The following is a 14,090-nucleotide window of genomic DNA, read 5'->3' as shown; positions in this document are numbered from 1 at the left end:
GAGCATTTTTCGGCGACGCCAGCAGCGAGGGCGATCGTGCCGCAATCAACATCGGGATCATCGCAGCCGGCAATGATTGTGTGTCCCATCAGATGATCACAGGCCAATCATGTAAATAATTGTGTGTCAAATTCATTTGCAAATTAAATAGGACACAAATCAAATTGCGCTGTAGGCGCATGTGGAGACCAATATATATAATAAGGAATCAAATATTATGTAAGGAATCGCAGGGTTGTTTTCAGATCGCACGGTTTCATTTTGATCATTAATCAAGATATGTAAGGAATCTAATTCAAACACATATGCCGGTGCAAACAAGAATGTCGCGGTGGTTCATGAATTGGTTGCCATACATTAATGTTTGGTAATGTTTGAATTGGTTGTCATATTGACGAAATGATGGATCGGATTGCATTTGCTTCCATATAAAGCCTTCCTGATCCAATTGCATGGTTAAATATGACTTTGCTTTGTCATATTTAACCATAATTGGAACATAGAGATTATGGCTATTTCACTTTAGTTTCCTTCCAAACACAATTCTGAAGGCTCGGTGTGAGCGTAAGCCTCTATATAAACTCGTGATAATTGCAATCACATATCCACAGATTCAAATTGTACTCTTTGCCCAACGAAGACGACGACGATGATCTCATCTGCCTCGTTAGTGGATCTAGCGGATGCTATGTCAGAACCTCATGGTACCGAGGTAGACGTCTTTGCAGTTGTTGCTTCAGTTGGCCCTTGGGACTACCAACAATATAGTCCATTTGGTACTCGCGAAATTTGCTTGAAAGACACAAGGTTGGGCTTCCTATCTAAACTTCATGCAATCGATTATGCATTGTATCACTTTTCCTGTGTAGCTGTTGCATTGTATTCCTCCGAGTTCTAACTACCTACGGACAGGGGCATAGTGCAGAATTTGTTGAACCAGAGATGAAGAATAAGTTTGTAATTGCTACTAGGGTTCTTGTCAATCGGGATAGAAGTATGAGTTCATTGTTTAAATCTTATCTTAATCATAAATAAAACAAAATTGATTTTTTCTCCCATGTACACCCACAGGTTCTTTGGAGGCTTATTCACATAGTACCATTATTTTTTATAAGGAAACATGCCCATGGAAATCATTGATGCAAGCCGATATCATGATTTATTTATTTTTTAAATGATAGATATTCTACTAATATATAATTTTCATTTCATGATCGTGCAGTAATCAGAGAAGGGCTACAAGTTTACGATGGTGCATGTGATGATATAAAAAAAGCTGTTGACACCCGCTCTTACCGTGTAAGGAACCTAGGAAAACGTTCACGTGGAGGATGTATACCAGCATATGATTAACGGCAATCATCAGGACGCGGAGGTGTTCGAAGAAAATAATACTCGTACATGTGGGAGTGTCAATTGATCAATGTAGTTTGCTTATTTTTAAATAAATATTTGAATTTGGATTGTTAGTTATATGTTATTTCAGTTTCAATTTCAGTAATAATATAGTAACTATTTATTATTACATTATACATGGTCTTGTATGCAATCCTTTTTGTATCACGTGTGTGCCGCACGTGCACGTTCACTAGTGTTTTAATGCAAAGATACGCACAACTGTGTGCTGAAGGGGAAGATATCTATCTACAGCTCCTCATGGGCTTTCGCCTTATCAGGGGTAGCAGCAGGCTGCTCGTGCTCGAGCAGATAGTGAGCAGCCAACGCTGCTTGCGCAGCCGCGCCGTAGGGGAGGGCATCCTCATTGACGGTGAAGTAGGTGGAGTGGTGGGATGCCTGCGGTCCGCGAGTCTTGTTGTACATGCCTACAAAGTAGTAGTAGGTGGACGGGATCACCTCGGCATAGAAGGCGAAGTCCTCGGCACCCATCAGCGGCTGCCTGTCCCTCACGTTCTTGGAGCCAACCATCTCACCGGCCATATTCACGAAGAAACTGTGGAGCTCAGGGCTGTTGATGGTTGGGGGGAAGAAAGGGATACGATTGGTGAGGAAGTCCACAGTAGCATTGCATCGCTGCACGGATGCTTGAGACACAATCACCTGGGACAAAAAAGAGAGAGAGAGTAGTTGAGGGTCCTCTGCAGGACAATCCAGAGTGAACTTTTCTTTTAGGCCCCGTTTGGATCCAAGGAATTGGAATCTATTTAATGGAGTAGGCTAATTTATGTTGGAATGTGACATTCCACAACTTTCCAAAGTTTAGATATAAGCCTATCTTAAATTCATGGGGTGGGAGATGGAAATTGATTCTATAGATTATGGTTATTAGAATGGAATTCAATTCTTATAGCACGCTCTTAGACTCGCTTCTCTATAGTAGAAGTGCAGCATACAAGTATCTCTCCCATATTACCAACTATAATATACAATTATATTCCACATACAATTATATTAGCTTAATTAATTTGTATCTAAATTATGATTATTAGGATGGAATTCAATTCCAATGATCCAAACGGGGCCTTAGTAAAATGTTGAGATACTCTAGAGGGGGTTAGCTGAGAACTTGGCACATATGAATGTCCGAGTTCCGACCATTGTGACCCAGACACCTCCATCCACTATCCTACCAACCTGTAAAAACTATGAAAACTAGTTTTCTAAGAGCAGTAAAACTATCTACTTAGGTAAAAGCTCCAAACCTACATCCCTACAAGTGTAACTTTCATTTAATTAAAATGCGAAACAGCATTTTTTTTTGTGAGTACTCAAACAACAAATTACACATGAGCCTGTATCCATGTAACGTGGGTTCCCGTATTAGCAGCATGCGTAACTTTAAGACAACTTCAAGTACTATTTATTCCCAGTATAAAAAAAGTAGGTATTTATTTAAGGCAACTTTTTATCCTGTTTATTTCAGAACCTAATTTGCAGAAAATACTTGATAAATTGACTACTTAAATAGTAGCGCAAAATTTCCATATCATAATGCAATTACCTGTTCAATTCGCTGCTTCAACTGATTAAAACTTTCTTTCAAAAAGGCTCGGAAGGTGCCACCTATTGTTACAGAATCAGGGATCACATTGAAGGCCCCACCACCTTGAAATTTCCCAATTGTTACAACCTGCGGAACAAGCATGGACCCCAAGGAAACAATTGTATGCTGGAATGTAAAAAAAGGATAAAATCCCAAAGTTTCAACATAGCAGAAGTACTACAGTCAGTGCACTGAACAAACTGATGGGGACCTGGGAGTAACAAATCGAACAAGCAATTTGTATAATCCTTGTGGTGTAAACTCAATTTCATATACGAAACTACAAATGCCTATATTGAAAAACTTATGAGTGTAAACTTAAGTTTTGAATATTATGTAGCATAATGGATATGGAACAATCTGTGCAGTTATTATACATCCAGGCAAACTAGGGTTGGCCTCCTAGGTAGTTTACTACTTTCCAACTTTCCATGACAAAGTATCAGGAAAAACTTCAACCAGATCTTGAATGAATTTCCTAACACATGACAAAATCATTTTATGAAATTTCTATTCTTGTTCTGTAATACAGACCAACAGAACAGTATAGCAGAGAACTTCAGTAGAAAGGCAGACACGTAAATCATATTATGGCAACTGAGAACAGAAATAGAAAAGGTGAACCAAGAACATGCTTCCTTGCTTGGAAACTTATGTCATACAACAACAAATTAAGTCGGACAAAGATGGGACCGTACCTGTGAGTCCAATGGATCAGCTTCCCGCGAAATAAGTTGCTGAAGGCTCACAATAACATTAGAGGCAGCTAAGATCGGATCTATAGTATGATGAGGAAGTGCAGCATGCCCTCCCTTTCCACTTATTACGGCCTCAAAGCATCCACTCCCAGCCATGATAGGCCCTGGCCTGGATGCCAGCACACCAATAGGAACAGAGTCAGCTACATGAGCCCCAAAAATAGCATCTACGTTTTCCAAAGCTCCAGCTTCTATCATTTTCTGCGCCCCACCGCCACCTTCCTCGGCTGGTTGGAAAACCAGCACTACTGTGCCCTACAGTAATTAACAAGATATTCTTAACCATATATGGTTAATATTCAAAGATTAGAAGACAAATCATATAACTGTGATTTAACAACAAGGAATTTGTTGATGTGGACTACCAGGATTAGTTGTGTGCTTTATGCAATGAAACTAGCTTAATTCAATGGAAGTAAGTGAACGATCGCAATATACAAGTGTTAACATCTTCTATATGTTTTGAAGGCTACCCATCTCAGTATTTAGTTACACAAATCTCCGTTGTCATTGCCGGACATGCAGAACAGGAGCCAAGGAACCACGATGATTAATTTAATGTGACAAAAAATGCATCTAATCAAATAGATATCAATGTCCACTGGAATTCTGAAAAGAATCATCGGACATCCAACTGTTGCTAAATCTCAATACTTTAACTATTTACGATTTATTCAATTTAAGTTCAAAATTCAGAGATCTCACTCAAAGCTTGAAGACAAAATATCGATTATGTCAGAACTTCTCATTGTACAATGAGAATTCTCGTTTCGCTATAACCAAAGCAAAATATTTTAACCAACCTTCAACTCGTCATGATGCTCCTGAAGAATCTTGGCAGATCCCAATAGCATAGCAACATTCGCATCATGTCCACATCCATGCATCTTTCCAGGAACTTTGCTCTTGTGTTCCCATTCCACACTTTCCTGTAAAATAAGACATCAATTTTAACTAATGGACAAATACAGAATATTATACTTCAGATTGGGATACCAAAGGTTTTAATTTAGGGATTAGCACACTCTGAAGCAGCTCTCGACATATCGACTATGCACAAGTCTAGTTGTTTTCCGGTGTACAGCACAAAGTTCTTTGGATCCCCGGCGTTCCTCTGCCCTTAATTAAAGTCAAATTTTGTTATATGACCGCTAGAACACAAGTACGCAGGTCGATTTATAATCAAAGCTCACGATCGGAACGGATTCGATAACCAGAGCAAAGTATTTTGTTATATGGCCGTTAGAACATAATAGTACGCGCACTACGCAGCACCTTTGCCTCTATTCCTTCGAAAAACCAGTAATTATTTTACCAGGATCCGCAGCGAAATCAAGAAGCAGAGGTATCCAAACACAGTAGATGAAGAGCAGTGATGGACCTGCATAGGTAGCGCGTCCATGTCCGCCCGGAGAGCGACGAAGGGCGGGCCGCCGGTGCCGATCGTCGCCACCACCCCGGTGACGGCGAACGGGTGCCTGTAGGGGATCCCCATGGCGTCGAGCTCCCGGCGCACGAGCTCGCTGGTCTCGAACTCCTCGTACCCCAGCTCTGGGTTCTCGTGGATGCGCCGCCGAACCGCGACCATCCAGTCCGCGAACGCCGGCTCCTTGGCCCGTCGCAGGAGCCCCGCGGGGTCATCCAGCAGCGACGCTCCCGCCCCTAGCGACGGCCATACCGCGGCGGCGAGGACGGCGAGGGCGAAGCACGCGAGCAGTGGAGGTGGCGCCGCGGCGGCCATGATTCTCAGCTTGTTTCGGTTGGTTCACTGATGAGTGCTGAGTGATGAGGCCGGGGGTCAAACCGATCAGGTGAGAGTGTTGGTAGTCCTTGTTTCATAGGCCTAGGCAAGGCAATCGAAGTATGGAACGGTTTTTCCATTAAAAAAAGTATGGAACGGTTTGTTCTTTCTTTTGGTCATTTGCTGCGAGATTGGACCAGGAGGTGCACGGAGCTTCTCATGTTAGTTGGCCCAAATGGGCTTAGTGGCATGCATAATTGGAGATGAAATGTAGGTAAAGTTGTTATTAGAAAAAAAAAAGGTGTCTGCATTTTTTAAACAATTTGTAGAGGATGGTGTAGAACTCATAGCCGCTAGGCTTCTGCTGCTTTGAGAAGTCAACCGAATGCTTATTTGCTTATTTGTAAGGGTGTCACGGGTAGCCTTGAGCTAATTGAATTAATATTATATTCATCGAATATTTGGAAAAGTACAATGTAAATGCGGGATGGAGCAACAGTCTCGCATGTATCCTGATACTACTCCCTCTCACAGCACGACTGCCGAGCTACCTGCTACATATGTTCCTCGTTTCTCCATCCCAGCTTAGAGCTAGCAGCTATCTCATTGTGTTGGAGAAGTCCAAAGCGTGCTCTCTAGCTCAACCAATCAAACCATGTCTATCGATTCCGTTTTCTGTGTTGTTGTACCTCAGTTTAAATTTACACTAAACATCACAAGGTTGAACATACTTTTTATGTGCAAGATGCACACAGCACGAGCTTTAAACGGTGTAGATTTAAACATGTTTTAAACGGTACTTTAAATTTCCAGGATTCCTATGTAAGCATGTGTACTTTAAATTTATGATTAGATAAGCATCATTTTTTATTTAAAAAAAGATAAACATCACTTGATGCAAAATATGGTGTCCAGGCTAGTACATGTTCTACTGGACGCACCTCCCTGTCTTTCTAGGGTCCTACTCCTAGCTAAACATTCGACCGACATATTTGACCGACATATTTTTCGCGAACGCTTTTGTAAACAACATGATTCAAAATCGCCACAAAAGAACTGTGGCGCATGTACAAAGGTAGATGCATACCTTTAGAAATAAGAAAACAACGAACAGTTGCCATAATATACTTAAAATAAGTGATCTTAAGCAATAAATGCAATCTTGTGATACACCTTACACATTGTGCAAGGCAAAAGATTCTTATGGTGTACCTCAAGCTTATTGCTCAACCATAATCGAATAAATGACTGCTGCATGTTGATGTTTTTTATTCCAAGTGCAAACTATAAGGGAAGCTCCAGCGGTATAAGATAGTAGCCAGCTCAAACCGGGAGAGAGAAGTAAGGCAGTAAGGCAGCTTGGAGTTCATGCAGTGAGAGGGTGAAGCTACGGGAAATGTGCAAGACCAGCGCGGAAGGAAGCGCTAGCCTAATGCTTTTTCACCTGTTTATCGAGTAAAATAATATTTGGACTAGCTCAATGTTGGACCTGGACCTTGTTTAGTCCCCTAAAATTTCAACTTTGGCACTATGTAAAAAGAAGATTTCCCATCACATCAAATTTGCGGTACATACATGGACGAAATTAAAAACTAATTGCACAGTTTTGTTGTACTTTGCGAGACGAATCTTTTGAGCCTAATTAGTCAATGTTTGGACAATAATTCACAAATACAAACGAAACGCTACAGTATGCTACAGTGCTGACACAGTGATTTTGGCACTCTAAAATTGGGCAACTAAACAGGACCTGAGCTTTGTGAAATGTACTACAATAAAATTCAGCCATTGCCCTTACCTTTAAAGTGGTGTTTGGTAAAGATTTGGATAGGGAAAGGGAAAAATAGAATGGGATAAGAAGGGGGAGGGTTGGGGATAGGGATATGAGATCTTATGCCAAACCCATGTTTGGTTTTTCTTGAACCGGGTTAGGGATATGTTGTGGGACCCACAGTAATCAAAAAAAAAAATGGAGGGCATCCCGAAGACGAAAACTACCAGGATAGAGGTTTGAACGTATAACCTGGGGTCTACACAGGTCGCATGATACTACCATGCCATGCACATGATTTTGATTTTCCTAAGCAATTTTACTGGTTTGAAGTATGATACCATGTTTTTGGCCTAATGGCCAATCCATGAAATGGTTCAATAGCCGGCAAATCTTATTAATTATGCTTTCCGAGCACATGTGGTCATCACCAAATTAAGTATTATCTACTCTATGAGAGAAGTGGAGAGAAGATTTTGCTTCAAATATCTTGCACATATATACTAAGCTCAAGCACATATCATGTTTTATAGTTTTTTATTGCTTTTCTAACAATACGTATCAAATTGACAAAACATCCATAATTACATGATGAGTACAAATCTATTATTTTCTTATTGCTTTTTTAACAATATGGATTAATTGGATAAAATTAATATAGAAAATTTAATATTTTACTGTAGCATCGCATGGACATTATGCTAGTTATATTAAAATAAAATACCAATTTTTCTCCTCCGTCACGCCCAGAACACCCATGACCGTCTACAACCTTCTCCTACTCCATCTGATCAGCTCACTTTTCCCCACGACATGCTCCATCCCGCACCTTTGTCCGCCCGGCAGGGCAAGCAGCAGCTCCGCCGGTAACCATCTACGCTCGTCTCTCCATCTGAAATCTACAGTCAGCACGAATCGACCTTTCAATTCTTCGGCCCCCGCAATGGCCTGCGGGTGTAGCGGTCGAGCTGCGTCTCCTGCGGCGCAAGCACGCGAGGTAAGCAACGGCTTTGGCCGCATGGCGGCCTACGCCCGCACGGGCGGGCGGCGCGGATTTTACAGCCCACACGTGCGGGGCGGCGGCGGCTCCGGCGGCATGTGCGTGAGGGCTCCGACGACCCGTGAGGCAGCGCGGCTGAGGCGAGCGACGGCTCTGACGATCCAGGGAGCAGCGCGGCTGTGGGGAGCGACGGCTCCGACGACTTTGGGGGCAGTGCGGCTGACGGCACCCATACCTCACACCGGGATGAGATTGCGGGGAAAAGGGGGCCTGATTTCCCTATCCTAATCCCTGTTAATTTCCCTATCCCACTCCCTCCTCCTTTTCCCTATCCTAGCTCCTATTTCCAACTTACCAAATGTCACCTAAAATTGCTACTGATTAAAAGCCACAGCAAGAAGTTTTGAAGGTCTTCAACAATTATCAATCATCCAATAATTCCCGGTGCAGATCCATCGTCCAAAGAATTCCGGGTATAGATCAATTACGTTTTCTTTGTTTTTTTTGAATGGGTCAATTACTTTTTCTACCCAGCAGCTCGTTTGAAGCCGCGAGGGAAAAAAGCCTCCTACCATCCAAAAATACGCTTTCGATGGCGGTTTGCGTAAAAGTCCCCTGACGCTCACGGCCCCAGCCGTGTCCTCCTTCCCCAATTCCAGTTCCTTCGCCGCGACTCCTCCGGACTCGGTGGCCACAGGACGAGCCTGATCGCACCGCACGAGCGAAGATTTCGAGGGGTTTAGCCCGGTCGGCGTCTCGGATCGAGATCGGGACGCCATGAGCGAGGTCTTCGAGGGCTACGAGCGCCAGTACTGCGAGGCCTCCGCCTCCCTCACTCGCAAATGCACCGCTGCCGCAGCCCTCCAAGGAGGTAACCCATTCCACCCAAATCTCTCCGTCCAAGAAATCTTTGGTGGATCCCGCTCCGAATCGTATTATTCTCTCATCATTGGATGCTTGGTTGATTCCGTTGCAGAGAAGCTGAAGCAGAAGGCGGCGGAGATCAAATCTGGCATCGATGGCGCCGAGGCACTGGTATTCCCTTTCCCCCTTGTTTCTAGTAATGAAGCAATACACTACTATAGAAAATCGCACGGGGTTTGATTTTGGAATTTTATAAGCCGTTGTAAAAAAAAGAAACATGAAACTTCCTTCTTAGAAGAGCTGTATTGCATCGACCATGGAAGAATTTCAACGCCAAGGATTATGTCGTTGTGTAAATTTTCTTCTTAGAATCAGGCTAGGCAGTGTGGGAACTGGAGTTATCTTTTCTGGTGCTAGATATGTTGGATTGGATATTCTGAAATAGTGGTGATGTTGTTTTTCTTCTCAGATAAGGAAGATGGATCTTGAAGCAAGGAGCCTCCAACCAAGCGTTAGAGCTGGGCTCCTAGCAAAGATCAGGGAGTACAAGTCAGATCTTAATAACCTCAAGGGAGCGTTGAAGAGGATTACCAGTGGTAACGCACAGCAAGGGGCGAGAGAGGAATTGCTGGAGTCAGGAATGGCAGATGCATTGGGGGTATGTTATTATTTGGAAATCATGAATGATTCCTACTTTGGAGTGAATCGTGCTTGTTTGTTTGTTAACAAGGTTTTGCATGATGTGTCTATATTTGAACCATCATTTTCTATTGGTTACTAGATACACAGAATTGTATGTGTTTGGTCGGTGTTAATTTGGCTTAAGTTCAGGAATTTTACCCCTATGATTTGGATACAAGTGTCTCTAAGGCTCCTTCCAATACTGCAGTGAATGAAGCATTAAACCCTCCAAATTAGATATGTGGAGCTGATTGGGACAAAAACAATGCCTTGTATGAGTAGATAATGTCAGAATGTGCTCTTCGGTTGTTTGCTGGACTTACGGTGATGTGGACACTCTGAATGAAAAAAAAATACCTGTTTCCCCATGTTGTTCATCAAAGATAGGAATCAATATTTGTTGAAGCACTTCTTCTAGAAATTCTAAAGAGTACATCCTGTATAGCATGAATAAGCCAAAGCTATGAATAATGTCTGCAAAGTTCTACTAATGTGTGCTGCATGCTATAGCACATGCTGTCCGTAATCCAGATAACTAGGCTCTAGCCATATCATCTGGCAACATTCATATTCTGATGAAGTATGAGGTTCTTGTCCTTTCGGACAGGCGTATTTCTTACTTATCGTCAATTTTAGTTTATTTTACTTGTTATAAGCACATGGGTTTATTCTTCAACCTTGTCAATCAAAAGTTGCCGGTCTCCATGTAAGTCCATTGATGTATTTGGATAATAATGCAGGTTTCTGCTGATCAAAGATCAAGACTGCTCAGGACAACTGAAAGACAGAACCAAACAACTGATAGGCTCAGAGATAGCCATAGAACTATGCTGGAGACTGAAGATCTTGGAGTCTCCATCTTGCATGATCTGAGTCAACAACGCCAATCTCTCTTGCATGCTCATCGTGCAGTAAGTAACTGTTTACCTAATTCTACATGTTTGAACTAATTCTCTGTTTTTTGTGTGCCATTTGGTTTTGTTTCAAATCATTTTAATGCAACAGTACTATGCAATTTGTTGAAAGGAAGTCATTGACAAGCTTCTACTTACCTTAATGTGTGGCAGATTAGATGAAATGTACCTTTCCGTCATAGTCTACTATTAAAAAATGCTTATCCACACTAGTTTGTATTTGTATATTAATATTTATCATGCCTTTTGATATCAGAAAACTGTAAAGAAGATACTGTAGACCCTAACATACTTTTCTTCACCATTTTTCCTGGTTCTTTGTAGTTTGTAGTATCTACATAGATGATAGACTACATTGGTTGGGTTCTACTGATTCTTCACTGTTTTTCATTTCTTGTCATGCATAGACTTACTTAAAGTTCCCTCTTTCCATTTTTTCTTACTTGTGACTGATGTAATTGACAAGTACCACTCTGATTACATGCCTAAAGACATACATACAAACATACCATTGTGCGGCGTGTGCTTAAAACACTGAACCAAGTCACCAACTTATCAATTTGGAGAGAGGTTTAGAACAATTAATTGCTGAGTGGAGATGTCTTGTATGTTTTTTTAGCCCTTATTGATCTAAAGACAGCATGTGTTTTCAAGAACTAGCCCTTTTGATCACGCCAAAGAGCTTAGCATGACTCTTCAACTTGGTAACGCCAAGTTACTTGGCATGACTCCAGAGGCGAGGTGCGCCAGGCTACTTGGTGTCACGAATTCGACCAAGTTAAGGAGTCATGGTATAAGCAAAAGGGCTACTTATTGAAAATTTAGTTTGACACATGTTATTATTAAAATTTTAGATTAAAAGGGGCTGTCATTTTTAAAAAATAAGCAAGATGAATTTAACAAAATGTCACGAAGTGCATAAGGTTATAAGATCATCTAATGCTTCAACTTGTTTTATGGAAAAAAAGAGCTTCAACTTGGATTAGTCAAACGTGGTATAAGCTTTGATCATGTACCAACCCTTAGTACTTAGTTTGACTAAACAAAGTAAGTCCATGCTGCTATGCACGACTTAAATGTAGTTGGTATCCACCATTACCAACATGCGGATGTCTATTTTGTTCAAATCTCCTGTTCTTTTTAACCCCTGTTGTGCAATCCTTATTTGGCACTGCAGTTGGATGACGTCGATGTCAACGTTAGCAAGAGCAGGAAGACCATTGGAAGCATGGTGAGGAGAATGGATAGAAATAAGTGGATCATCGGTCTCATCATAGCCCTCCTTGTCTTGGCCATCCTAGTAATCCTGTATTTCAAGCTCGTGCACTAGGGGATTGCTTTGCATTGGACAGTAGTTTCTACCGCAACCAGGACGGAGGACGGCAGCTGTGAATTTCTTTTATTCTATCTGCATTTTGTAACCTGTGTGTATTTCTTTTGTATTTCCTATTTCTTTTGTTCAGACCATATTTGTGTGTTGTGTGCTTGTATGGGGTGCCAATGTTGAGGTAACAAGTTCAGACCATCAGTCAGAGTCTTGTATATCTGATTGGTTTCTGTTTGAAAGAAAAACTGAACAGATAAGCAATACGGAAGCAGATTTGAGCAAGTGCTGTCATTTTTTTACGTGTGAAAGCCCCATTCAGTTGAAGTCATTTATTTACGAGAGATCCATGGGCGTTGCGGCGTTGCTTTCATGGCATTGGCATTCAGTTCATGTCTATATGTTTGACATGTGTGTGGTTTCTAGTTATAGAGATTCCAGATTCCACAATTCAAGTAACCAATTCTTCTATATCCTGGCTCGTCTCTGTAATATCTACCGGATGTGTGTACATGTCACCACATGACTTATCTGTTGATTTCTCTCCATCCTACTACCTACCTCATGTGCTTCTCATCTACACATGATCTATCTTACCATTGATTTAAAAATGAATGGCTTGGATAGCTCATGATCACATTTACATGTGTGGTTCTATTCGAAATGCTGAATTATTGTAAGATCTGGAACATGGATTTTTCATATGTATATGTGACCACATGAGCTATCCATGATATTCATTTTTTTAATCAACGGTGATATAGATTATAGGTAGGTGAGAAGTACATGGAGTAGCTAGTGGATCGACAGTTGGATGGAGAGACATCGACAATTGAGATAAGTGGTCACATGTACATGTAGTTTTACATTTTTCTAAAGATCTGCACTTGTCTTGTCTAAAAAAATGCCCATATATTTCGAAAATAAAAGAAATGTCCGAAATGTTATTATCATTTTGCCGGACACGAAGGTATAAAAGGAAGTTTCGTGGTAAGCGATGACCAATAGTCTACTTGCCTTGAGGCTGAGATAAGCCATCCAGCCACAACCCACGAGTACATGTGATCCCGTGGAGCTGACTTGCGGTTAGGGATGAATATGGATGTCTGGAAATTTGAATTATCCAAATTTGTATTCACCAAAAAAGTTAATATGGATATTCGTATTCGTATTCATATTCATTATTAATATGGATGTCAAATGGATGTATCCGGATTCGATTTTAGTATTTTATAGATTCCAAATTCATATTCGACCAAAATGTGGAATATCCGACACTATCTGTATCCGTGAAGAATAAAGTATTTGATAAAACCATTTAAAACTTATTTTTATGACTAATAACTTATTACAAATGATGTTAATTTTAGTATTATTAGTAAAATAATGATGTACATCATTTAAACAATAAAAATATCTATATGGCAAATGAATAATTACGTTAATCTAATATTAGTAGCGATATACAATGATAAAGTTTAATTAATTTTAATATGGCTAATCATATTAATTTTAAATACATTGTACTATTTATTTAATGAATAACTTATATTTGTATGTATTAACGTACTTATTTTTATTTTTAAAGGATATATATTTATGGAAATATTTATTTTGATATATTTAATTATTTAAATCTTTACTAGTAAAGGCCCTCAGGCACATTAGTATCGGTTGGAGACCTCAACCGGTACTAATGGGTGACCTTTAGTACCGGGTGCAGGCTTCACCCGGTACTAAAGGGGGTCACGGTGGGTTCCTCGGGCCAAAATGCAACCGGTACAGAGCCTCAGGACGAATGTTGAGCCTCGGGACGAATGTTGATTTTTCCAGTAGTGTGGTGACAGACCTGTATGGAAGAAATTTTGGAGTTTGTTGATCCCTCGGAAAGTGAAAGTCTTTGCTTGGAAGCTTGCACACAGTGGACTGGCCTCTCAAGCAAACAAGAAGGCACGCAAGATGGAGATACTGAGTACTTGCAACATTTGTGGGGGCGAGGAAACAGATCATCATGCAGTGGTCCAGTGTCCGCACGC

The 14,090-nt window shown here is 41.0% G+C and overlaps 2 protein-coding genes across 2 annotated transcripts; one reads left to right on the top strand and one right to left on the bottom strand.

Annotated features, from left to right (window-relative positions):
- Positions 1–1,492: 1,492 nt before the first annotated feature.
- On the bottom strand, positions 1,493–5,594 carry LOC117858862 (IAA-amino acid hydrolase ILR1-like 1). Its single transcript, XM_034742004.2, has 5 exons — positions 5,141–5,594; positions 4,563–4,688; positions 3,700–4,014; positions 2,960–3,088; positions 1,493–2,058 (listed from the first exon to the last, which is right to left on the bottom strand). Exons 1-5 carry the CDS (start codon positions 5,498–5,500, stop codon positions 1,645–1,647), a joined length of 1,344 nt encoding a protein of 447 aa, XP_034597895.1. The 5' UTR covers positions 5,501–5,594; the 3' UTR covers positions 1,493–1,644.
- Positions 5,595–8,886: 3,292 nt separating this feature from the next.
- On the top strand, positions 8,887–12,356 carry LOC117858821 (vesicle transport v-SNARE 13). Its single transcript, XM_034741959.2, has 5 exons — positions 8,887–9,142; positions 9,248–9,306; positions 9,605–9,793; positions 10,557–10,727; positions 11,908–12,356. The coding sequence occupies exons 1-5, from the start codon at positions 9,049–9,051 to the stop codon at positions 12,058–12,060; spliced, it is 666 nt and encodes a 221-aa protein (XP_034597850.1). The 5' UTR covers positions 8,887–9,048; the 3' UTR covers positions 12,061–12,356.
- The last annotated feature ends 1,734 nt before the right edge of the window (positions 12,357–14,090 follow it).

Source organism: Setaria viridis, chromosome 5 (genome assembly GCF_005286985.2).
Source record: "Setaria viridis chromosome 5, Setaria_viridis_v4.0, whole genome shotgun sequence".
NCBI classification, from domain to species: domain Eukaryota; kingdom Viridiplantae; phylum Streptophyta; class Magnoliopsida; order Poales; family Poaceae; genus Setaria; species Setaria viridis.
This window is presented reverse-complemented; position numbering and strand designations above follow the sequence as displayed.